The sequence below is a fragment of the Empidonax traillii genome, unplaced genomic scaffold, assembly GCF_003031625.1.
Source record: "Empidonax traillii isolate 1590-97213 ecotype Southwest subspecies unplaced genomic scaffold, ASM303162v1 scaffold277:size2070623, whole genome shotgun sequence".
NCBI classification, from domain to species: domain Eukaryota; kingdom Metazoa; phylum Chordata; class Aves; order Passeriformes; family Tyrannidae; genus Empidonax; species Empidonax traillii.
Window position 1 is genome coordinate 845,888 of NW_020955470.1, and position 26,126 is coordinate 872,013.

Below are 26,126 nucleotides of genomic sequence, written 5' to 3' on the forward strand. Positions count from 1 at the left end.
GAATTTCCCTCTCTCATCTGCCTCCTCCAGTTGATTTGGGCAGGAACACTCCCTTCAGTTTGGTTTGCATCGTATGTTACAAAATCATGAAGTGGTGGTTTGGGGCTCTAGGACAATGCAAAAAAGCACTGTTTGTAGTAATAGCCATGATGGGGTTTTGTCGTCCTGGTGAAGAAGCTTCTGGTTTTCCCAAGTAGCAGATGCCAGACTTGCTCCAACCTGGGATTCTATGGGCACACCTTGTAGTGTGTGCAGATTGTGTTTATGTGCATAGCATGGGTTTGCAGGGGCAGGTGAAGATGCAAGGAGGACTTTGACAATCTGGATTCAGAGTCAAGTCATCCCGGAGCTGGAAGGGCTCGGTCACTAAATCACTGATGACCCCTTGACACACACTGAGCCTTACAAGAGGTGTCCCTAATGCAAACAACTTGCATCTCCAAGCTAGCTCCTAAAAGCCAGTGTGATTTCACACAGGTTGTTGAAGATGCACTTTTACACATGTGCATTTTAACAGAAGCAATTCAGCAATTTTCTGTAGGTGCTGCCTTTGGTTCTGGCTTCTGCTGGAGAATACGTGTGTTGGAAGAGATTTCCTGAAACTGCAATTTTGATAAAAAACATACTTCCCCTGAAAATGGAGTTTATGGAATTCCTGGCATGTTTTCCATTTGACAATTTGCATTAATTCATAAAGGTAAATACACTTGGTATTTCAACAAAAAAAATACCTTTGATGACTCCTGCAGGCAAAATGAATGGAATGTGATATGGATGGAAAATACTCTTATCTGCAGGAAGCAACTATTGCCCCATGGATAAAATCAGTAATGCAGATTATCGTGTTGTTTCAGGAGGACAAAAAGTGTTTCATATGTGACTCTGAGGATCCCTTCCATGAGACTCAGAATCCTGACAGTCATCGAATTGAAAATGTGGTCACCACGTTCGCTCCAAATCGCCTGAAGCTCTGGTGGCAGTCAGAAAATGGTATGGGGTTTGTCCAGAGCCGTTTCCGGGGCTTGGAGCTGTTTTCTCTCCTTTTGTTTAAGGATACCTGTGGGTTTGCTGTTATCTCTGGCCTGGTAATTACTGCCCTGTGAAGGATCATGCTGTGTGAGGAGGGATGAGTAAAACTGGCTGCTTTTGTGTGCTCAGGAGTGATCCTTAATCCATAATGAAAGCCCGTGAGCCCCCCAGGAGTGTTGGAAACAGCCGCCCCAGCACTTCACAAGAATCCTGTCCTAAAGAAAAGAGTTCCACACTGGCCTCAGATCTCACTCATGTTTGGGCAGCAGGAGCAGAGCAGCCTTCCAGGAGTAAATATCCCAGGCGGCGCTGCCAAGGAAGCACCGCAGGGTTTCCCCGTGCAGCTGGACTGGAGGGAGGTTGTGGAAGGAGGTTTGTGTGCAGAGCCGGGGGCTGTCGCCCTGCCTGCAGACCTCCTGTTTCCCTTTCCTACTCCAGGAGAGTAAAGCCAGGGATGTGTCTTACCCTGCAAATTGCCTTGTCTTTCCTAGGCTCCCTGAATTCCCGTGTCCATGCGCCAAACAATAAAATGAACTCCATATAGAAGTCATCCAGTTGAAAAACATATTGCATGTTAGTTGGGGGGNGCCATGCAATGAATTTCCCTCTCTCATCTGCCTCCTCCAGTTGATTTGGGCAGGAACACTCCCTTCAGTTTGGTTTGCATCGTATGTTACAAAATCATGAAGTGGTGGTTTGGGGCTCTAGGACAATGCAAAAAAGCACTGTTTGTAGTAATAGCCATGATGGGGTTTTGTCGTCCTGGTGAAGAAGCTTCTGGTTTTCCCAAGTAGCAGATGCCAGACTTGCTCCAACCTGGGATTCTATGGGCACACCTTGTAGTGTGTGCAGATGGAGTTTATGTGCATAGCATGGGTTTGCAGGGGCAGGTGAAGATGCAAGGAGGACTTTGACAATCTGGATTCAGAGTCAAGTCATCCCGGAGCTGGAAGGGCTTGGTCACTAAATCACTGATGACCCCTTGACACACACTGAGCCTTACAAGAGGTGTCCCTAATGCGAACAACTTGCATCTCCAAGCTAGGTCCTAAAAGCCAGTGTGATTTCACACAAGTTGTTGAAGATGCACTTTTACACATGTGCATTTTTACAGAAGCAATTCAGCAATTTTCTGTAGGTGCTGCCTTTGGTTCTGGCTTCTGCTGGAGAATACGTGTGTTGGTAGAGATTTCCTGAAACTGCAATTTTGATAAAAAACATACTTCCCCTGAAAATGGAGTTTATGGAATTCCTGGCATGTTTTCCATTTGACAATTTGCATTAATTCATAAAGGTAAATACACTTGGTATTTCAACAAAAAAAATACCTTTGATGACTCCTGCAGGCAAAATGAATGGAATGTGATATGGATGGAAAATACTCTTATCTGCAGGAAGCAACTATTGCCCCATGGATAAAATCAGTAATGCTGATTATCGTGTTGTTTCAGGAGGACAAAAAATGTTTCATATGTGACTCTGAGGATCCCTTCCATGAGACTCAGAATCCTGACAGTCATCGAATTGAAAATGTGGTCACCACGTTCGCTCCAAATCGCCTGAAGCTCTGGTGGCAGTCAGAAAATGGTATGGGGTTTGTCCAGAGCCGTTTCCGAGACTTGGAGCTGTTTTCTCTCCTTTTGTTTAAGGATACCTGTGGGTTTGCTGTTATCTCTGGCCTGGTAATTACTGCCCTGTGAAGGATCATGCTGTGTGAGGAGGGATGAGTAAAACTGGCTGCTTTTGTGTGCTCAGGAGTGATCCTTAATCCATAATGAAAGCCCCTGAGCCCCCCAGGAGTGTTGGAAACAGCCGCCCCAGCACTTCACAAGAATCCTGTCCTAAAGAAAAGAGTTCCACACTGGCCTCAGATCTCACTCATGTTTGGGCAGCAGGAGCAGAGCAGCCTTCCAGGAGTAAATATCCCAGGCGGCGCTGCCAAGGAAGCACCGCAGGGTTTCCCCGTGCGGCTGGACTGGAGGGAGGCTGTGGAAGGAGGTTTGTGTGCAGAGCCGGGGGCTGTTGCCCTGCCTGCAGACCTCCTGTTTCCCTTTCCTACCCCAGGAGAGTAAAGCCAGGGATGTGTCTTACCCTGCAAATTGCCTTGTCCTTCCTAGGCTCCCTGAATGCCCGTGTCCATGCGCCAAACAATAAAATGAACTCCATATAGAAGTCATCCAGTTGAAAAACATATTGCATGTTAGTTTTGGGGGGGGGGGCTGTTGTTTTTTTTATTTTATTTTAAAACCTTCTTCTGCCTGTTTTACTTTTCTGGTTATGCTTTTGGCATGCCTTCATACACAAAACAAGGCATTGAGGTTTCTCAGACAGCAGTCCTACCCTGAAGCTTTAAAGCCAGCTTGACAGGACAGGATTTCTGCAAAAGCATAGGCAGTAGCTGCCTTACTGTATATGGAAAAAAAAAAAAAAGGCAATATTTGTAACAGTTTTGTTGCCTGTTGTAGGAGGGTTTTCACAGAATCATGTATACCCATGTAGATCAGCCTAGCAAGCTGCTTGCCTCCAGTGGCTCTCTTCTAGCATTCCAAATAATTCATGTTTCTTGCAACAGACTTGGCAGCATTCACACAGAAAAGTTCTTAGCTCATAAGGTCATGAAAATGTCCTTCAACAATAAAAAACAAATGATTCTTTCTGTCCAATTCATGTTTTCTTCTATTCAGGCATACAGCATAAGGGACCATTGCTGCATGCTTCACATAATGTTACAGCTGGCTGAAAATTTAACTGCTTTATTGTTTTATTATTTTTATTTCTTACCCTTTCTCCTCTCAGTAAATCTTCATTTAATTTTTTATTTTGAACTACAGTATAATTAGCATCCAGCTGTTTTGAGAGGTCTTTTCACAAGGCAAAATAATATTTGTAGCTGTTTTTCTTCCTTTCTGTGTAGAGTCCTTGACCGTAGGTAGTCAGAGTTTGGAAAACCTTTTGCTTCTCACCAGTTTCCTAACTCTTGTGATTGTAAAGCAGGGCTGTGATAGTTGCTTTAGGAGTATCTCAAAACCAGATTGTAAAGGAACTGTGGACGGGAGAGTCCAGACTTGAGTGAAAAAGGTTGGGAAATGGTCTCCACCAGACATGGGTGAGCCTTGGGTTGTTAGGGCTTTGGAAGCTCTGCTGCCAGATGGGCTGTAGTATGTGAGGACAGCCTGGGGTCATTGTGTAGGTCTGGGCTCAGCATCCCCATTTGTACCAGCTGCTGGGTGCTCTGGTGCCAGGTCCCAGCCCAGTGCAGTCTGGTCTCTGCCCTACATCCAGTGATGCCAGCCATGAGGCGCAGTCTGTAGTAACAGCAACGCAGGCTCACACTTGGGTATAGCGTGTTTGGTGCCAGTGATGCACAGGAGTCCCATGTGTGATGCACTCTTCAGCAGGTCCTTGGTGTCTTCCCTTGTACCTCAGGAATGCACTAACCCTCCGACTCCTTTTTACAGCTGAGCCCAATGGTAACAAAAAGAGCCTCTGCACCAACAGAGTGAAAAGCTCTGGCAAAATTTAGATGTAGAAACCAGTGGGTGTTCTTATTTACTGCACACCTTCTTTTCTCTGCCCCTGCAGGTTTGGAAAACGTGACTATCCAGCTGAACCTGGAGGCTGAGTTTCATTTCACTCATCTCATTATGACCTTCAAGGTAAGGAAGTCACAACCTTACCCTGAACCCTGAACCATGGGGAAATGGGAGGTCTTGTAGTCCTCTGCATCTATTTGATATTTGGGATTTGTTTGAGCTGTTTCACCTGATTTTTTTGGAGCTGTCAGCCATTAACCCTTGCAGAAGTCATGCAGAAAGGCTGAGTTGTGACTTGTGTTTGAGCCCTAGTGAGGCTGCAGAATGAGTCATACTGAAGCTGGGGTTTGTGTTGGTGTGTCTGCTGCAGTTGTGTTCTAGAAATCATTTAGTAGCAAGGATATTTTTTTTCCTAAAAAAAAGTTGGCCATGGTATCAGCTTTCATTTGGCAGATGGAAAGGTCTTGAGGAAGAAGGAACATCTGTACACAAAGTGTCTTTGTTTCTTTACAAAACAGATGTCTTGGAATGGCAGATTATGTCCCGTACATCCTAAATCACAGGCAAGCGCAAGGGGCAACCTTCAGCTGAGGTTTTGGGGGCTGCTGTTCCTGCAGGGCTAAATCCCTGCTCCTCCCATGTGGACAAATTAATCCCTTCGTTTTTACCCATCAGCTTTCTAGGAAAGCTGGTTCCTCTTTCCTGTGGCATCAGTTGGGGTTTCTCCCCTTGCCTCAAGGTGGTGGCTGAGGTGGAAGATGGTCCTTCCTGCTGGACTCAGCAGCGAGGGACCCCCAAACGACCCCTAACGTGATGAGGCTGCTGCAACCATTGTGCCCCAGTGCTGGGGCTTGGTCTGCCGTCAGGAGGAAGACCGTAGGGGAAAGATAGTTTTAACAATGATTTGCTGACTGTGTTTGTGTGGTAGACACTTGAGCTGCCTTGCCTCTGGGTTGTTATGTTTTTTGTTGGGTGAGATACCAGTTTTTAAGTCGGGAGTTATTTTCAGCCAGGAAGTACAGAGAAAATTTCTTTCCAGCTGTGACTGAAATGCTTTTGTGCTTGGCTTTGGGAGGTCCCTCTCTGAATACATAAAACTAATGAATTGATGGTTGGTGTTTCTTGGTAGGTGCAAGCCAGGTGTTAATACCTGCTTTTTGAAAGGCAGCACGTAAATTGAAACACAATATTTCTTAGGTCAGAGGGATTAAAGTCTTTCAAAAACCTCATAAACTATTTGTTCTAGAGTTGAATACGTGAAGGTAAGAAGGACAGTGGCTTGTCAGTGGTGAAGCAAATACAGCCTGCCAGAGTCTGGGCAAGGTGAGCTGGAGGAGGGTCACTGGAGACTGGGGGTCAAATGCAGCAAGAGTGAATGAAGCTGAAACTCTCAACCTCCTTAAAGAAGATTTTCTTAAGGGAGCACAGAGGATGACTAGCACTGAATGTCAGACACTGCAAAAGGTTGTGTGGTCATACAAAGAGAGGTGGGCAATCCCAGGGCTTCTCTGAGCATCAGAGTAACTGCTCAGCAAGAATTTGTGGTGTCAGAGCTGGGTAGGAAGCACTGGCAGTGGCCTCCTGGTCCTTGGGGCAGGAGGGGAGGCCCATTAGGTCCTTTGTAAGAGGTTAGGCAAGGAGGTACAGCAGTGAAGAGGGCTGTGCTGCTGTCCACAAGCAGTGGAAAGAATCTTCTTGTTTCCCTAAAGCCCTGCTTTAATCTCCACTTTTCAGAAAGGATTCGGAATCCAAAAAGCTTACAGGTTTGCTTATTTATTGTAATTGTATTTGAACACTTGGCCACTGAGTGCCATCTTCTGAAGATGGGACGTCTGTGGTTTGATATGTGTTACTTCAAGTATCTGCCCCTGAGCAGAAAGTGGGATATCATCAGAAAAATATTTGCGAAATTTCCAAATATTGGAAACAGTGCAGGGAGAGAGATTAAAGTTCAGACATGGATTACTTGCGCTAAAAAATGCTCAATGTAAATGCAAGTAATAATTAACTGAATGAAATCTCTTTTGTTTTTCTTACTGTTAGACATTCCGTCCTGCTGCAATGCTGATTGAAAGATCGTCTGACTTTGGAGAGACATGGCAGGTTTATAGATATTTTGCATATGACTGTGAGAGCTCATTTCCTGGGATTTCAACTGGACCCATGAAGAAAGTGGATGACATAATTTGTGATTCCCGATACTCTGACATCGAACCTTCAACAGAGGGAGAGGTCAGTCTTTTTTTTCCCAAACGTTTATTGTGTAGACCTTTTCTCTTTTATTTTTAAAGCTGACTCTTTTGTTATTTGATTTTTCCTCCAGGTAATATATCGTGTTTTAGATCCTGCTTTTCGAATTGAAGATCCATACAGTCCAAGGATTCAAAGTATGTATGCAGTTACCTTTCAGGCTCATTTGAAAGCATTTCAATACTTACTTGCTTACAAAAACCAGTCAGCCACAAAGTTGTTCGTTAGCTCTGGTTGCAGTTTTGAAGTCACATGAATTCCTTTGTGTATGGCTCCTTTTCCTGACTCGGACAGTGACATGAAATAACAATCAGTGTTGACAACTCAAGGGATTGCTCTAAACACACATCATTGGAGTTGGTCCTTTTCCTAATTGATCAGGGATTTATTTTTATTAAAGACTTCCTCTTCTCAAAATACATGCAGTTGCCAAGAGCAACCTTGGAGTGTGATCCTGTAATTGTACAGTATTCAGAAAGCAAAGAAACAGAACTGTAAAGGTACTTAGATCATTATACATGTCTAGCTAAAATCAGTGGGGAGGTTTTATTTTTCAGGGCATTGAGACTTTGGAACAGTTGGCCGTGGTAGCACTGCATGGCTGGACTACACAGATGTGGTCATGAACCCCAGCTTACTGTAGTGTTTGTGTATGGTCATGGCAGTCCATGAATGCAAAGGTAGAGAGATCTGTTGCTGGTGTGGCTCAAAGGGAAACTTTGAGGGGCATTTGGCCTGAGGGAACTGCAGTGCTTGGCCTTAAGCTTGACCTCCCATTTAGTGTGCATTCTCAGTTTCAGTTCATGTCCTTCAGTGCAAAGCTACCCGGGCAGCAGGAAATATCTGTAGTAGAGAAGTATCTGCTGGTTGCTATATCAGTTTAATGTTAAAGGTTTTTAACTGACATTTTAAAGTAGAAACTGCTTTTGTGGGTTTGAAATGCTCTTTTAAGTGTAGTTCAAGGCTATAAGAAACCACACAGGATTCACAATATCAAAGTGAGCATGTAGACTGAATTAATTACTGTAATATTGTCTTCCCATGGTTTGTCCCTCAAGAACTTCTTCATATTTGGTCAGTCATGGGGTGTTGCTTCTTTCTACAAAATGTAACTAATTATATTTGCTAGCAAAGCTGGGCATATGCAAAACAAGAATTATTTGTGTCTTTTTGTCCAACAAACCTTTTCCAAAAGGCTTGTAACTCCTAAGGCTCTTGGTCCACTTTTCAGCAGTTTCTTAATAACAAGTCCTTGCCCATCTTATATTTGAAGAACCAGTGTCTTTTCGGTGGTGCTGTTCTATGTGCCTTTAATATTTGTGGTTGTGCCTGCCCATGTCTACAGTAAAGTAGACTAGTATTTTTAATTAAACTTAAACTTACTTATGCAGTTATCAATATGTAGTAAAATAATGTAATTTCTTTTTTATTTAATTTGGGAGTCTGAAGTGATCTGTAGTATGTAAGTGCTGAAATTAAATCTGATCTAATCTGCCCGTAGGAATCGTGCTTAGGAAGTCACTCCTGACTTCCTCCCATTCAATACAATATCTGGTAAATAATTCCAAAATGGATTTTGTGAGGTTTTGGTGATTTTTTTGTTTTTGGTATGTGCCCCCTGCAGACCTGTTAAAGATCACGAATCTGAGAGTCAAATTCGTCAAGCTGCACACACTGGGAGACAATCTCTTGGACTCTAGGATGGAGATCCGAGAGAAGTACTACTATGCCATCTACGACATGGTGGTTCGTGGGAACTGTTTCTGCTACGGACACGCCAGTGAGTGTGCACCTGTGGAGGGCTTAGATGAAGAAGTGGAAGGAATGGTAAATATTCACACTTTTTTGCATAAAGCTCCTCCCGTCTGTGCCTCTTTTAAGTGATTTAAACACAAATGTTAAGATGACCATCTGTACCCTTCTCCGCACTCTGGATTTTCAAACAACAAACTGTTCTAATTATTCTTACTCAGCAAACATATCTGTCATTGTAGGTGTTTGTTAATCAAACACAGAGATCTCATATTAGGTGAAAAATGTTTTAACGTTCCTTTTCTAATTATGTTGAAGAACTGATGAAATTTCAAGGTAGGAATGAAGAGAGGGAGTGTAACCTTATGGGGTCAGAGACAGGTGTTGACTTGGTTACCCTAAAATTGAGCAAATAGAGACACCAGAGGATGTAAATCAAATATGTCCTGTGTTTGTATCAGTTGTTACCAGCTGAGAAGTGGAGACTGTAACTCTAATTAACACAGGCCCTGAAGGAAAATCCTGGTTGCCTGCTTGGTATGCTGCTGCACAAGTGCCACATCCCTTCTGGGGTCTGGTTTTCCAGATGATTTTTGCCTGACAAGCAGTAATAGCACCCCTGTTAATGAGTCAGTTATTAACTGGGTGGAAATGTGAAGCATACAGGGAAGTTGTGTGGGTTGTCCAGGGGTCACTGGATGCTGTCAGACCCATTGTGCTCCTTTGCCTTGTGCTTTTTGGTCACTGTCTCCACCTGAGCTTTGCCTTTAACATCATGACTTCAATGCTGGTAGTCCGGATGGACTATGGCAGCAGCTGTCACACGATCACTGCAGGTCTAGTCTACTTAGTGCTTGTTTAGTACACATTGAAGGCAAAGTCTGGGGTTGATGGATAAACGCCATTCAAACTGTTTATCTTTGCTTTGAGAACCAAGGCAGAACTGGAAAACAGGGCTGGGCTAGTGGTGCTGATATTACTGGATGCATGTTAATAGCTAATTAACAGCTAATAAACAGCTAAGTTTTAGTTCCAAGAGGCTTTTGTGATTATTGAGATGGAACTGTGATCTCCTTGTTTATATCTGAAAGCATTTATTCAGGCACTAGTTCCAGTAAGGAAAGAAGGACAAGTTTGTATGAGGACATTCTTACCTTGGCAGGTAAAGGACAATCCTATGGCCCTTTATACCTAAGTGCAGTTATGTAGATGAAAATCTCCAAAAGTATATCCATTATGTACTAGCTATATTTTGCATTAATTGGAGAATGTTGGTGTGTTTTTGTTTTTGGTTTTTTTATTTCATTTTATAATCACCTCTTTCTTTTTGTCTTTTTTCTTTCTTCTTTTTTTCCAATTACAGGTCCATGGGCACTGCATGTGCAGACATAACACCAAAGGATTAAACTGTGAGCAGTGTTTGGATTTCTACCATGACTTACCCTGGCGCCCCGCTGAAGGTCGCAACAGTAACGCATGCAAAAGTGAGTTTGAAACGCAGAACGGGGTGCTGTGAGTGTTACGTGCTGTTACTTGGGAACTTGTGACCGTGTGTAAAATCCTGAATGTTCTTTTGTTTGACGTGGTGTGTCTTTTCTGCAGACTTGCATTTACCCCAGGACCGGGCTCTTACTTTGCTTTCTGTCTTTGTCGCAGAGTGCAACTGCAATGGCCACTCCAGCCAGTGCCACTTCGACATGGCTGTGTACATGACAACAGGGAACACCAGCGGAGGAGTGTGTGATGATTGCCAGCACAACACTATGGGACGCAACTGCGAGCAGTGCAAGCCCTTCTACTTCCAGCACCCGGAGAGAGATCTGCGGGACCCTGACGTCTGCGAGCGTAAGTGCAGCCCCACTCCTCAGGCTGGGAATAGCCTTGAAAGAAAGTGGTTGTCTTGGAAGTGTTGAGCAAGCCTGGCTGGGTTTCATTTTCCCTTTGAGAATCTGGAAAATTACCTGGTCCTAACGTGTTCAACCCACGTCGTGTCTAATACTTGCAGGAGTGGTAGTCTCTCTATGCAGCAGCTGAGTTTAAATAACTTAGTGTGAGACTTGGCCTTTTGTTTTGTGTCAGTTAATAAAACACGTGCGACGCTTCCTTCTTAGCTTGCAACTGTGACCCGGCTGGCTCCCAAAATGGTGGCATCTGCGATCGCTACACTGATTTCTCCACTGGCCTCATTGCCGGACAGTGCCGTTGTAAATTGTTTGTTGAAGGGGAGCGCTGTGACCTCTGCAAAGAAGGTTTTTATGGCCTGAGTGCCGATGACCCAGCGGGTTGTCAGTGTGAGTAAAAACATATGTTCCTTTATGTGTGATCAAAAGCTCTTTGAGGAGCTGTTAGAGCTGGGAGAAATTGTTTTGTGGGATGGATTTTTTTTCCCCTTTGTTTCATGTTTTTGCTGAAGGAAAAACATTATTGTAGATTTGCTGTAGCTTGAAGCTGACCAGCCCTTAAAACCCAGTTTGCCTGCTGATCCTTCCTGTGTATTCAATGGAAATATCGTAGTCCTCCTTATTTGTTTTCAATTATAGTCTCTAAGCCAGGGAAGTTTCACTGGGATGGGTGGTGGGCAAAATGTGCAATTAATTTCTGTCCTGGGGAATTTAGGGGAAGCTTTAATGTGTATATTTAAGTTGAATACTGTCTAAAATATAATTCCAATACTGTCATTTGACCTGCCTGTTTGTATTTCCCAATCTAGCTTGTGCATGTAATCCTCTGGGTACCCACCCTGGGGGGAATCCTTGTGATTCGGAGACAGGAAACTGCTATTGTAAGCGTCTGGTGACAGGAAAGCAGTGCGATCAATGCCTGGCAAGTAGTTTACCATAAAATATATTGGGAGACAGTGGTGTGAGGGAGGCTGGATTGTGGGAAGCGTGGAGCATGGTTCTGGGCAGTGTCTCTGACTGCCTGCAGGCCCATGCCTGGCATTCAGGCTGGAGTGGGCACCTCAGGATGTCAGCAGGGAGCTGAGATGCATGTCAAGGCAGACAAGAGCATCCAGTTTAGTTCCTGTGACCATAAGGAGCGAGACATTAGGATATCTGTGGTTGCTCTGTGGAAGTGAGGGATCTGGGGCAGTTCTGCTGAAGTCCTCACTGGGGTGAAAGACAAGATGATCAGGGAAGCAGTGTTATCAAAAAAATTGCTTCCTATATGGGCCATTATTTTAGGCAGGGATTATTTCATACACATACATTTCCATGTAGTGTTTATGCATGCTGGAGTGTTATAGAAACAGATTGTCAGATAAGTGGATGTGTTTGTACAAACACTGACAGACTCTTATCTAGCATTGGAAAAGCTAAACAAGCCTGTCTGCCTGTCCAACAAGCTAGTTACAAACTAACAGCCCTGGAAGGGCAATGCCCCACACAAGCAACCACCGTCCCACAGTTGGCTCTCTTGAAATGGTCAACAAAGTGAGAGGAGAGCAGGTGGGGGAGTGGTGTTGGCGGTTATGGGGTAGACCCACAACAAAGGGAGCAGGATTCATGGGTTGTGGGGGCAGGCTGGGATAGCTTATGCTGAGTATTTAAAAATTTGCCTTTGGGTATGTGGGATTAAATCTCCATGAGGTAACACTGATGTTTTTTCCTGCAGCCTGAGCACTGGGGCCTGAGCAATGACATGGATGGATGTCGACCGTGTGACTGTGACCAGGGAGGAGCACTGAACAACAAGTGAGTCTCAGCCAGTTACTCTCCTGTAATCATTCACCCAGTGAGTTGGGTGTTGTTTGCAATCACAACATCCAGGGCTCAGTGTGCCCTGGAGGAGAATGTTTAGAACCATCTTCCATTCCAAAGGGTGGCAGGTCTTGATTGCAGTAAGTGTGACAGAGGCCTCTATGTCTTTTCCATGCTGCATTACCTCTTTTTGTGCCACTGGTGCAAATGAAGATGTAAAACTGTTCTTAGTGTAGCTCTGCCTTTGGTCAGCCATGGATTAATCTCTGCCTTGGCCATAATGTGGAATATGGTCCATGTCAAAGCTTTGCTCTTACAGAATGAAAGCAGGAATCAAGCAGTGACATGGACAGTCTCACTGGTTCTTGGTTTGTTCCCCAATTGGCCCTTTGACCAGTCTGTCTGCCCACCAGTGCTGGGGGAAGGGCACCAGCTGCACAGTATTGCTCCATTGCCACAGTGGTGCTGTGTGAGGTGGGATGTGGACCTGGAAGTGCCCACTGAGGAGATGGAGATTTTTTTTTAAAGAAAATTGTAGGTTTTGAGTATGCATCCATCAGTATCATCATGGAAAGTCCTGGCTTAGATGCCTTGTCAGTGGAGTGCTGGGTAGCCAGACTGCTCCTCTGACCAGAGGAATTTTCTGTGCGTTAGGTGTGTGTCTGACCCCAGGATTGTCAATAGCAGCATGTTCCTTCACTCCCTTTTTTTTTCCTCTCCTCCCTTTCCTCCACAAACTCTTTGAATGTCCTGCTTTTGTCTAAAGCCACAGAAGTTTCCCAAGGGGGTCAATGAACTGTTTCCCACTGGAGCCCCTGGGACCGCACTGGGGGAGTGTGGGATTGGTCTTGGTGTGACTCCTATAGGGCATCACAGCCTACGGACACACCATCTGCATCAGGGATTGCCGTGGGAATGTCCCACGGGCCATCTCTCCCGTCTGCTCCTGGGTGAATTATTGGCCCTTGGCAGACAGCAGTGTGGATGTTAGGGATTATTTACTCCCCCGTGCTTGCTCCCTGCGCACAGATGGGTTACACCGCACAGCCCATAACGGCTCCCCCGGCACAGCTGCTTCCAGGGATTTGGGGTAACAGCCCAGCCTGTTTCCCATGCACTGAGCCCAGTGATTGCAAAACCATGTGGGGAGGGGACATGCGGCATCCTGGCACGGGCAGGCAGCAGCTGTGCTCTCCTCCAACCGCAGGAGAGCCGCAAAGCCCAGCGCTGCCTCCTGACTTTTCTCTCTAACGTCATCGGGAAGGGGGAGCTTTGCCCTCCTTGGGGCTCCTCTCCTCAGCTGCTGAATTGCTGCCTTCTGGCTCCTGCTCAGGGTGTGGGATGCAGCATCTGGGACAGCCCCGCCTCGCCCAAAATTCATCGCTGTGGTGTAATCCAGGTGGTGGAGTCATTGCCATCCCTGGAGAGGAAATTTCCCAGCTCCTCTTCTGGGACAGCTAAGGCACTTCTGGCATCTCTAAGTGAACATTTAAATGAATCTCTGCAATTTCAAGAACAGTTTAAGTTAAACATTATTCTTTCAGTGGGGGTGGGGGCTTGAGAAGCTTGGAGATTTTCCATGGAAACCATAGGCATTTAACTTTCAAACATGTTTTGAAATCCCACCCAAATATAAAGAAAAGTGTGTATTTTGGTGGACCAAAAAAACCTTTCTATGGAAAAGTGACCAAGCATGTGCAAAATTATGACATGCTCAAGGGTACTTCATAACGCAGGGCAGACATTCTGGGAACAATAAAACTACCAAAGGGCAGTTTGGGGATAGAGCTGTATTGAGGAAAGAAAGTAGCTCATTATGAAGGAAGAGAAGCTCTGTATGTTGCCGTGGACAGACCTTCTGTGTTCCTTTGTGATGGCCCTGTCCCACATCCCTGGCTGAGTCCGTCCTACTCTGAAGCAGCCAGGTATGGTTTTTTCCCTGTGTGTAGCTGCTGATGGGTGACCCCTCGGGATGTGCTTTGCAACGTTCAAGAGAAGTTTGACATCCTGGGGCATGCAGGGTCACATGTGTTCTTGCTCTGCCTGAGCCCATACCAATATCAGGCTTCAAGCCTGGAGCCAAAGGCTGCTCTCAGTTTGCAGGACAGACATGCCTCTTGACTATGTCTGTGGTAGGAAGTGAAGCTCCCAGGACTGCTGTCTGGCCCCAAGGAACTACCTGCATCCATAGCATGAGATCCTCTCACCGTCCAAACAGAGGAAAAACCATGTGCAAACTGCACACTAGAAGTGGTCTCTGGCCCATGCTTGCCCCCAGCCTGAGCCTAGATGTTTCGGAGAATGATAGTTGGGTTGAGCCAAGACTGTGCCCAGGACCACGTTGCCATTTTAGTAGTGCGGATGGCCCCGCTGCACAGCCCAAGAACATCTCGTATCCAGGCTCAGCTGTGTTCAGAAGTGCTTTTCCTCCTGTGTCACTTTGGAAGTCAAAGCAGTAGAAAGCTCTAGCACCGTTTCAGCGCAGCCAAGATGTGTTGTAAATTCATTTCTCTTCCATTTTAGCTGCTCGAGTGAATCTGGCCAATGTGAATGTCGGCCCCACATGTTTGGACGTCAGTGCAACCAGGTGGAGCCTGGCTATTACTTCATTTCACTCGATCATTACATCTACGAGGCAGAGGAAGCCAACTTGGGTCCCGTGAGTAGCAGTTGTAGTGGTCTGGTGTGTCTGGAGAGGTGCGGAGAAGTTGTTTCACCAGTTGGGCGTTGGAAGCATCTGTTTTATACCCTGAGTGTTTTGCAATTAAACCGTGGAAAACACCGAGCTGAATTGTATCAGAAAACCATTAATCTGTAGCTTTTCAATCTTATTATCAATAAATAATATAATAATTGGGGGGGGGAGGAACTGCCAGTTTTCTTTTTAAACCTGTTTCTTTGGTCATGACTGTACAGTTAGTTTCCTGTCACCATCCCTCTCTGTACCCCACTGCAGGCAAACACACTGCACTCACTCCCACTCCCCTTATCTCAGGAACGGTGGGACACAGACACTGGCTCTTCTCTTCGGTGCCGCTTAAACTGGGAAGGAACAAAGCATACATTTAAGCACATTGCCTCCGATTTTATACTTTCATTACATCAGTAACATTTCTTTTATTAATTACTAAAGCCACAGTTGATTGTGCAAAAAACTGTTTTTTTGAGGTTGCCTCTAGCTTGTTTTGCCTGCTGGCATGATACAACAGAGTCTCTGACTCTTTCTGTTGCCTACCACGCAGCCTTGCTTTCAATTCATAAACAGCAGCTAGGTGATTACATCCATTACTTTTGCCTTCAGCAACAAGTCAGGGAGATGGAAATAATGGTTTCTCTAAAACAGCGGATCCTTGTCTGCCTGCAATTGGGGCACTTGGTCCAAATTTGTTTATTTCAGGCAGAATGTAGCCACTTTGCAGTTTCAGCCAAGGCTGAGGATTTTTTCTTTCAGATAACTGCAGAAAAGGAAGACAGTGCAGAGCAGAAGTTATACCACAGCAGAGGGCACATGAGCTGGCACAGGATTTTTGGTGCATTTGTGCCTGCCCAGCTGGAGAGGTAGTTACCTGAGGCTCTACTGACATTCAGGGATAGAGGAGTCCAGCACAAAAATTCACCTTGCCAAGCAGAGCAAGGAGACATTCTGCTGGTTTGCCTTTTGAAATCTTAAACCCAAACAATTTTAAAAACCGCCAATATTGAAAAGCTTTCTCACAAATCTGACGGTAGAATAAAACTCTGAATTTCCAGCATAAGACAAAATGAAGTGGCACAGAGTTTCGGGGATTTAGAGGTGGTGCCAAGCCCCTGTGCTCCTCACAGCTGCACATCCTTGCTCAAGTCCCACCTGCCATCCTTTCTGGAAGCCCTTTGTGCAAAGGGTAAGAACTTACAGCCAGGCTCTGTTCAAAGAGTGTGAGAATGCATGAAGGGACATCCTGAAGTGATATGTATATATATAGACATTTCCTTGCATTTTATCCCTTTCTACTGAAGCAACTTCCTTAGGAATGCACAGGATGTTGTTCTATGGAGAGAACTATTTGTGGATACAGATACATTTGAAACAGGAAATTTGAGTACCGCACGTTTCCATTTTCTGTTATCCTTTTCCTCTTCTTTGCTTTGTATAAAAAGTAGCAGATAAAAACATGCCACCTTAGACTGAAAGGAGTGACCGTGTGCTGATTTGGCTATTAAACATCTGTCAATGACTAGGCCGTGTTATTTAGTGACACCCTACTCATAGTGACACCTTTCTCATAACAGCTGTGATCTGCTTTTCAAAAGTTATTTTGAGCAGTAGTTTGGTTTGGAGCAGCCCAGTGTAGTTAGGAAGCAATTAGCACTCAGCTTGGGTGGTTAATGGAAGAGTGATGTGCCACTGCAGTGAATCCTAGTGCTACAAGTATGGTGTGGAAGTCCTTACAGTGAATGAGATGTTGTAGCTGGTGGATTAGTTACTCTCAGCAAGTTTTTAAATTTAATTCTGCACCACCATAGCAAAGAAATGTATGAAGAGTTGTGCAGTCTTGTATTGTTTTATTTTTCTTGCTTTTTGTATGTTAACTGGAAGGGCAGTGGTGAGCACATGTGCACAAAGAGAATTTGTGTTGCCTGGGATGAAAACAGTGGTTGCTGCCATCCAGAAGTCATGTATCAGCAGAACTCAGCACTTTGCACACTCCCATGGGCTTTGCAAATTTAATGTATCAGTATTGAAATTCCATGTTTTGTAGGGAGTGAACATAATAGAGCGCCAGTACACGCCAGACCGCACACCGTCATGGACAGGCATAGGATTTGTGAGGGTCCCTGAGGGGGGGTACTTGGAATTCTACGTTGACAACATCCCCTACTCCATGGAGTACGATGTTCTGATCCGCTACGAGCCGCAGGTAGGTCTATGAACTGTGGCATTGCTGCCTTCCCACAGGTGCTGCTGTCCTGGTGCACAGCTGACTGTAGCCTGACACTTTCGGGAGTGATCAGGGCTCAAAGACAAGGATGGACGCTCAGTTAGATATCTGAGATATGTGAAAATCCAAGCTGATGTTGACTATTTCTAGTATTATTTGCTTTACAGTTTCTTTCATTATTACATTGTTTCAGCACCTGTTTAATGAGAAATTAAAAAGTGACAAGTCCCATCAGGACAGATTAGAATATAAATTTGGCGTGGGCTGGATGGCCTTCTAATGGGTGGCAATGCTGTTGTGTGCCCTAGGAAATAAATTGCCTATCTTGAATGTTGAACGCTTGCAGCCAAGAGTTTGCAAGCTGTTGGCTTTGAATTGCAGAGTGAAGGGAAAGAGAAAGATCCCCCCAGCTTCTTACTTAGAGCTTGGCAGCAACTGCAGTACCCAGAGGTGGAGGGAGAGGAGGTCACCAAAAAGCCCCTTGTGGTGCTGTGACACAGATGGGGCTGCTGGCCACCTCATCCTAGTCATATTATTTTGGGAGGGAAGAAGAGAAATAATCATGCTGGGGTACTTGCCTTGTCATGTGTCATCTGCAGCTGATAGATGCCCCATTGATACTGGAGTTGCAGCCTGACCACCCTGTCTGTGCACACGCTTTTCCTGGCCTGAGTTCTGGATGATTCCAGGAGTTTTTGATCATTGTTTGATGCTGATCAAACTTTTTTTTTTCCCAGTTGCCCGATCAGTGGGAAAAAGCTGTGGTCAACATCTCGCGCCCAGGCAAGATTCCCACAGGTAGCCGGTGTGGCAACACAGTTCCTGATGATGATAATCAGGTTGTCTCACTATCACCTGGCTCCAGGTTGGTAAAACTGGATGAACCAAAGGGAGGAAAGAAAAAAAATTAAAAAGTTGAAACACTTTTCAGTTTGCTGTAGACTCTATGAAAATGGGTGAAATTTGATTTCCAGTGGATTATAAAAATGTGTTTAGTGGCGTGTCTGTAGACTCAAAGCTTTTAAGTTTATTTTTATTTTCTAATATGGTTTGTTCACTGAGTAAAGGGAGGGGGAGGTGTTTGCACAGCCTGTGAGTGAACATCAGTGTGACTCTTTACCTTGCCGATAACCTTTTCCGGTTCTGACTTGCACAACCCTCCAAACCACCTTTCTCACATTGTGGCTTTTGTTCTGTCCGGTCTTGGCTGCTGTCTGTTATCTCGACTGCTTTACAGGGGCGCCTGAAATGCTTTATGGTGCTGTACCTTTGAAGTGAGAATTGTTTCCTGTTCCCAACCCAGATACGTTGTTCTGCCGCGGCCTGTCTGCTTTGAGAAGGGGCTGAATTACACCATCCGCCTGGAGCTGCCCCAGTACTCCTTGGTGGATACGGAGACAGAGAACCCATACACGCTTATTGACTCTGTGAGCAGAATTTATTTCAGGGATGCTCTTAAAAGCCTGAAAGTTTGCATCTCCTCTGGCATGGGTCTGTGTAAATTTAATGTAGTGTCTTGCAGCATTGTTCCTTACAGCTGAAGTCAGATTTTACCTGAACAATGTAAAGCAGCATAGGTTTCTTCAGTCTCAAAGTATGTGGGTTGTTTTTCTGCTAAGCGGCTTTTGAAGTACTTTAAAGGCCTGCAGCTAGTTCCATAGACCTGTAGTTTTTTGGGGGAGGCTAATGTGGGTCATGTATCTCATAAATATCAATGTCAACGACCATCTTTTTCTTTTGACTGTTTAGAATTTGGTAGATTGGGTACAAATTTGTCAGATATCAGAACTATTCCACCAAAACAAAAGAAATACTGTAATTTCCCTTCCAAATTCTGTCTGGCTGTTGCTTTATAGCTAAAAAAGGACGTTAGAAACTGGGATAATGCTGAATTTGCACAATTTTGGTGGAAGCTAGTTATTAATAGTGACACTTTGTCATTGTAAAATTGCTTTGTAGCTTGTTCTCATGCCATACTGCAAATCGCTGGACATATTCACAGTGGGAGGCTCAGGCGAAGACGTGGTCACGAACAGCGCTTGGGAAACCTTCCAAAGATACCGGTGTCTGGAAAACAGCAGGAGTGTTGTGAAAACCCCCATGACGGACGTCTGCAAGAACATAATATTCAGCATTTCTGCACTGTTGCACGAGACCGCATTATGTGCGTAACCATCTCCTTGTAGGGCAAACTGCGCCTGGAAGCTGGATGGCACTTGTGGGCAGAGCAGTTTTGCACGGGAAAGGCGTGTACGTGGGATGAGGCAGAGGGTTCATGTCCTGCGCCACGGTAGTCACTCTCTCCAATGCTTTTCTCCGCTCAGCGTGCCAGTGTGACCCCCAGGGCTCCCTGAGTTCCGTGTGTGACCCCAACGGAGGACAGTGCCAGTGTCGTCCCAGCGTTGTTGGAAGACAGTGCGACAGATGCGCCCCTGGCACCTTTGGGTTTGGGCCAAGTGGATGCCGACGTATGTTGAACCCTTGGCTCTGGGCTGTGCTGCGGTTGGGGCCCCGATTTTGTGACTTGTCATGGAAACTCAGCCCCTCTCCCCCTCTCCTTGCAGCATGCGAGTGCCACCTCCGAGGCTCTTACAACGCCTTCTGCGATGTGGAGACGGGCCAGTGCCACTGCTTCCCTGGGGTGTATGGGCGGCAGTGCGACCGCTGCCTGCCCGGCTTCTGGGGCTTCCCCAGCTGCCAGCCCTGCCACTGCAACGGCCACGCTGACGACTGCAACCCCTACACCGGGGAGTGCCTGAGCTGCCGGGACCACACAGCGGGACACAACTGCGAGAGGTATGGCACGTGTGCCCTTTCCCTGGCCCCTCTCTTTCCCCCCTGCAGGATGGGTGCAGCAGCTGTTCCCCTCTGGTGCTAGTGCTCGGGCAGGTGTGAAGCCACAGGGAAAGCCCCTGGACCCTGGGAACCAGAGCAACACTGGTGGTCCTGGAGAATGATAGGAGTGGGGACCCCCTCTTCCCTGCCTGCAGCCTTGCCCCTCACAGCAGTGCCTGCCTTAGTGGCTGAGAGCATGGTGCAGGATGCCAGGCTTTCAGAGAGCCATTGCAAGCCTTCTGAGAGGCCTTGCGGTGACAGGGCTGACATCCAACCTCAGTCCTCCTGCTCTTACGCTGTTGTAAGCCAGACAAATTTGCCTCTGTGGACACAGCTGCTAGGAGGGTAAGTGGCAAGGGAGAGCCGTAAGGATGTTTCTGCCCTTTGGTCCTTCACAGCGGTGGCAAAACCTGAGCTTAGTTACAGCAAGGCTGCAGCGTGCATGCCTGTGATCCCCTGTATGCTGTGTGCTCTGTGTGTAGGTGCCAGGCTGGGTACTATGGAGACCCTGTCCTGGGATCAGGTGACCACTGCCGCCCCTGCCCATGCCCTGACGGCCCCGAGAGCGGACGCCAGTTTGCCAGTGGCTGTTACCAGGACCCGATCACACTGCAGGTGGTGTGTGTCTGCAGCGTGGGATACATAGGTACTTGGCGGGTGCATGGAATGGGGCTGGTTGGGCTGAACCCTTCAGTGAGAAGGGTATTTTCATAGGGGTTGGGTGTGACCACAGCACCAGCACCAATGGGTTGCTGCTGGAGGTTGCCTCACCTGGTGCCAGGGAAGAGAGGCTTGTGCAGGCCATGCCAGCACCACCATGAACCTCATCTCTGACAGCATGGGGAGAGATGACCAGTGGTCAGCACAGATGGACGGGACAGCACTGGAACCAAGGAGATAAGTGCCTTGGTGCCCTAGGTGGTACCGTCCATGCTGCACCAAATTGCCGTGGTCTCACCAAGCGCTGCCTCAGTTGCTTTGAGCACGATCCAGTTAATGCCCCCATTAATGGCCTTTATGGCCTTGCCTCAGTCTTGCCGATGACGGGGCTGCACGCTAGTGAGCCGTGATGGTGATTCCCACTGTGCCTGTTTGTTCAAACAGGCAGTCGATGTGATGAATGCGCGTCTGGCTTCTTTGGGAGCCCCGATGAGATTGGCGGAGCCTGCCAGCCGTGCCAGTGCAACAACAACATCGACACCACTGACCCGGAGTCCTGCGACAAGAGAACCGGGGCGTGCATGAAGTGCCTGTATCACACGGAGGGTGCAAACTGCCACCTCTGCAAAGAGGGCTACTATGGGAGCGCCCTGCAGCAGGACTGCAGAAGTGAGTGGGGAAACACGGCTGCAGCCCCTGTGCTGGATGTGCCAAGTGGCAGTGGCCACCTGAACTCTTTTACATGGAAGCATTTGGGATGGAGGGAAACCTCATTACCTCCAGCTGGAGTTGTCTGCAGCTGCCCTGCAGCTAAGTGGAGTGGGGTCCTTTACTTTTGACAGGGAGAAATGAGGCAGTATTTACATGTGCTGAAAGGAGGAACATTTTGTGGGAGGGAGTTTTCTCTTCCCGCTTGATACTGGTCTCTGTTTATCTCTTCTCCGATGATAGAGTGGTGGGATGAGGGTTTGGCTTTTGTTTACACTGGGTCCCTGCAGGTGTGGCTGGGCAGTGGGAACGAGGGCTGTGATGGGGAGGCAGACTCTCCTCTCCTGTGGCACCAGGCACAGCCCAGCAGGACAGGTGGTCACTGAGTGGGAGAGCACACCATCAGCTGCTTTTAGCAGATCTGCCGCCCTAGCTGGCTGACAGGAGTCCTGGGCAGACTTGGGCTTTGGTTGTGTACAGAGAGAGGAAAGGAGAAGAGCATGGAGCGCTGGGCTGCTTGAATGAAGGGCTCCTGTGACCTTCTATGTGGTGGGGCAGAAGCTGTGGAGGTGGCCAGCCTGAGACATGAGGAGGGCTCTTGGGCTGAGTTGTTCAGTGCTGAGTCAGCTATGCCTGTCCACAGGCATTGGGATGCATCAGCATCTGCCCACAGCTCTGGAGACTCAGGGAACAAACTAGATGCGAACTTGGAGCAGTCTGGTAGCGAGAGGGCAGGCTGACATCAAGGTGCTGCGCTCTTTTCCTCAGAGTGCGTCTGCAACTACCTGGGCACCGTGCGGGAGGACTGCGAGGGCTCAGAGAGCTGCCGGTGCGAGGCGGTCACGGGGCAGTGCCGGTGCCTGCCCAACGTGGTGGGGCAGACCTGCGACCGCTGTGCCCCCCACACGTGGAGACTGGCCAGCGGCACCGGCTGCGAGCAGTGCGACTGCGACCCCGCGCGCGCCCTCGGCCCCGCCTGCAACGAGGTGAGGGAGTGTGGGCACGTGCTGGCGGCTGGGCCTCCGCTCCGGTGCAGGGATGGGCTGCTGAGGTGCTCACATCTCCTGAGGGGTTGCTTTTTTGGCAGTTCACAGGGCAGTGCCAGTGCATGCCAGGCTTCGGAGGCCGCACCTGCCGGGAGTGCCAGGAGCTCTTCTGGGGTGACCCAAGCGTGGAGTGCCAAGGTGAGTTCAACCCTGCTGCCTGCTCCACTTGCTCCTTTGGGAAATGTCTGTGTGGTCCTGTTGCAGTGGGACACCCTGCCAGGAGCAGGCTACTCAAGCCTTGGAAGTGAAGGAGGAGAAGGCATGGTGGGGTCTGTCCCGGGGTTTTGGTGCCTTGGGGGGCCGGATGTGCGGCAGGAGCCCAGCCCTGGGCTTGTCTGTATTTTTCTTGTCCGACCCCTATTTAGAAACAAACCTCTTTGTTTAGAAGGGTAAGCTTGCAATGCTGTCAGGTAAGCCAGCATGGTAAGAAAATATATCACAAGCATTAGGGATTGAAAATTGGTCTAGAAATCAGTTTCCTTTGTCTTTTGGTTGTATGTAGCTGAAGAGCACTTTCTCTTCTTTGTCTTCTTACAGAGACTGGGCCTGAATAAAAAAGGTTTTTTATTTAGTAGGAGACTTTCCTTATATTTCAGTTGAAAGTAAAGGAGCGAGCAGAGATCATGCAGTGGGTTAGCCATAGCTACATGCTGTAGAACAGAGGGCCATGAAGTTGCTTGTTTAGAAAACTGGATGCTCTTTGGCCTTTCATTATAAACAAGTCTGTTCATTAGCTGGAGAAGAAACTTCAAACATTGTCCAGACCAGAACAAACTTGTATCTCTGATCTATTCAAATAGGAGCCTTTGCCAGGAGGGTTTGCAATAGATTAAGGTATTTTTTCCTGCAGGGAGGAATGTGCTTGCTGTGGTCTTTAATAAATCTCTTACAATAGAGATACCTTAGAGCCCATTATCTTGGCAGATAGGCAGGTCACAGCTACTTGGTTACTGCAGCAGATGAAAGGACTGGGGAATTGTCCCAGTTTCTGAGTACATATTAGGTTTCTTGGGGGGTGAGGCAGCCTTTCTGGGCAGGCTGTGTGTGTTCTGGCATGGTGAGGGGCGTGCTGACCCTGCTGGCTCCAGGGCAGGGATTGTCTCTTGGTATCAGTTGTCTCCATCAGGTTTTATTGATGGTGTCCATCTGTATATCTTATCAGCAGGATTTTGCAGCATACCAGCATTTGTGGTCTCTCATGGAGTTTCTGCTGCCTTTCAAACATGTAAAAATCTGCTTTTTAATGTTTCTGAAGTAAAGAGAGAATATTTTCTTCAGAGCCTGTTTTTACCACACAAGATCTACATTCTCCTTCCAGCCCATCGTACTTTCTGACTCCAGGTGACACAGGAGACTCACTCAGGTGGAACTGAAGATTTTTCCTTCATGATTAGATCCAACAGAGGTCTCTGTGACAGATGGGGAAAGCGGGTGCCCAGGGCTGAGCCATGGCAGCCTGCAGCGTGATGCTCTGGACGGGCTCCAAGCATGCGCTCGCTCATGGAACGCATCCAGCTTGTGGTGCTGCAGAGTCTCCTTGATGTGGTGGGGTCAGTGCCTCCTGCCTGTCTCCTGTCCTTCCTTGGCAAGGAGACAATCAACTTCTCAGCCCTCATTTAGCCTTGGGCAGTCAGTGGTGATGTTCAGGCTGGCAGACCTGCAGCTGCCACATGGGCAGGTAGCAGATCTCAGTGGTAAGTGGTTTGCAGGCAAATTGGAAAACTGCGCTGTTTAAGGAGTTGCAGAGCAGTGACCCTGGAAAATAGCTGAAATCTGGCCGAGGTGAAGCTGGAACTGAGATGAGGCTTTGTCACAAAGATGTCGGCTCCAGTTGTAGGGGGACATGTGGGCTCCTGGCCATGGCATTTGCCACCTGCCCTTAGTGACATGCTCATGTTGACCCAAACAGCCAATATGACCACATTTTGAGCTGCATTCGGGAAGAAAATAGAAACCAATCTGGATGGGGAACAGCAAGACCTCTGAACCCTGTGAGTGTGGATAGTCACCCTTCACTGCAGGCACCGAGCTGATGCAGAGGTGTGGACATCAATCCCAATGATTCCAGGGTGGGATCCTCCACTGTCTAGGGCAAGTGGCTTCTGCTCAAGGTTGAAAATCACAGGGTGAATTAATCACTCCAGGGACAGTGATGTGTAATCTGTTCACAAGAGGTCTTTGTGTTGTTGGCACCAAGAGACACAAGCTCCTGATGAGAAATGGGGACTGCATTGCTCACGTTGCTGTGACAATACTAAAAAATCCCAAGTGCCTGCAAATAAGCTCTGGACACAGCTATGTGGAGATGTACAAAATTACCCATCTAGGACAGACCTGGGGCTGCAGTGGCAGCGAGTTATGAATGTGGGTCCCAGCATGCTCTACTAGAAACAAGGCTCTAGGGCACGGTTCCCTGCCACCCCCATCGATGGCAGTGACCATTGACAGCTGCTGCTGTGACTTGTATTTTAGAAACCTTGGTAAGATCAGAGCTGATGAAGCAGAAGCTGGAGGGCAGTTTTTTGCACCTCATCTGGATGCTTTATTTGCAGTCTGTGCATCCTGCTGGCTCCTTTTTACATGTCTACAGAGATCACACTGGGACCAGACTACTGGGGCAAGCTGAGGTGGGTGCCTGCATTTTGGCAGCATCTTGAGCCCTTGGTACTGGGTGAGCTCCCAACACCCACAGATGTTCATTGGGGATTACACACCTGCAGAGAGCCTGTAGGACTGGGTCTTCAGAGACTGCTTACTCCCTGTGCTTGGAAAAAGTACAGTATTTTCTCACTGAATTTGGTACACCAGAGGCACAGAGGATGGGGCAAAGCCCAGGCAGAGCACGTCTCTCAGCCTTGTGCGGGTCCTTGTGAGGATGACAGTGAGCAGGAGCTGTGCTGTGATATGGCCTGCTTGGGGTGGGGGCACTGCCAGCCCCTCTGCAGGACTTTTCTTGCTGCTGCTCCAGCTACGAGCAGCTCTGCGTGAGCCTGCGCATGAACGTGTGTGTGTGTGTGCGTGTAGAGTCCTTGCTAAGGTAGTTAATAATGGGATTACAGAGTTCATCAAAACTGAGTCTCCCGGGCATTCTGCTGGAGCTCCTCCAAAGCCTGGCAACTGAAGTGCAGGACTCTGCATGCTGATTCTGTGCTGACTTCAACCTGCAAAGCACATTTCTAGCAGGAGGCTTCAGGCTCCCAGGAAGCCTCTGAGATAATGGTGTGGCTGCAGATGCAGCTCAAACAATGCCCTTGCACAGTAGATGCTATAAGTTTGTTTCGTGTAATATAAATGAGATGACAATTTCACTATCATTACTGTTTTAGTAAGTTGAAAAACAGAGCAGAGTGCAGTTAGTGCAATTGGAAGTTAGGTGGTGTTGCTATATCCCCTTCACAAGAAGCATACCTGTGTTAATGTTTTTCTGTGTTGGACAAGAGTATCAAACCCTATCGTAAAACCACAGAATTGAATTGAACTAGAATGAAAAAAAATCGTGTTTTTAATCAAATACACACTGCAGACATTGGCATTTAAAAATTAGCCTTGTAGTCTTAATTTAACACTTGGCTCTTAAACTATTCACATAGGCTGCTTTTATAGGAGGTGTTTATGGTATTGAGCAAAGACTAGCAGATGTTTCTTTTCTTTCTGTGATAAAGGTCTAAAAAAAGTTAGACAAATTCAACACTT

General features: G+C 47.1%; 1 protein-coding gene across 3 annotated transcripts in view; it reads left to right on the forward strand.

The window, feature by feature from the left end:
* Window positions 1-26,126, forward strand: part of LAMB1 (laminin subunit beta 1) — a 45,411-nt gene that overhangs the window by 3,240 nt on the left and 16,045 nt on the right. Inside the window, exons 3-23 of one of the 3 annotated variants that reach the window (XM_027890114.1) lie at window positions 855-990; window positions 4,612-4,685; window positions 6,606-6,794; window positions 6,886-6,949; window positions 8,437-8,639; window positions 9,928-10,048; window positions 10,221-10,409; window positions 10,676-10,855; window positions 11,275-11,387; window positions 12,180-12,259; window positions 14,789-14,924; window positions 17,005-17,163; window positions 17,922-18,049; window positions 18,488-18,611; window positions 19,144-19,348; window positions 19,509-19,652; window positions 19,749-19,980; window positions 20,502-20,665; window positions 21,124-21,348; window positions 22,156-22,373; window positions 22,475-22,571. In XM_027890114.1, the coding sequence (XP_027745915.1) occupies window positions 855-990; window positions 4,612-4,685; window positions 6,606-6,794; window positions 6,886-6,949; window positions 8,437-8,639; window positions 9,928-10,048; window positions 10,221-10,409; window positions 10,676-10,855; window positions 11,275-11,387; window positions 12,180-12,259; window positions 14,789-14,924; window positions 17,005-17,163; window positions 17,922-18,049; window positions 18,488-18,611; window positions 19,144-19,348; window positions 19,509-19,652; window positions 19,749-19,980; window positions 20,502-20,665; window positions 21,124-21,348; window positions 22,156-22,373; window positions 22,475-22,571 (3,181 nt within the window). Of the gene's footprint in view, window positions 1-854; window positions 991-2,456; window positions 2,617-4,611; window positions 4,686-6,605; window positions 6,795-6,885; window positions 6,950-8,436; window positions 8,640-9,927; window positions 10,049-10,220; window positions 10,410-10,675; window positions 10,856-11,274; window positions 11,388-12,179; window positions 12,260-14,788; window positions 14,925-17,004; window positions 17,164-17,921; window positions 18,050-18,487; window positions 18,612-19,143; window positions 19,349-19,508; window positions 19,653-19,748; window positions 19,981-20,501; window positions 20,666-21,123; window positions 21,349-22,155; window positions 22,374-22,474; window positions 22,572-26,126 lie in introns of those variants that run through there. The other 2 variants (XM_027890115.1, XM_027890116.1) reach the window with 2 other exon arrangements.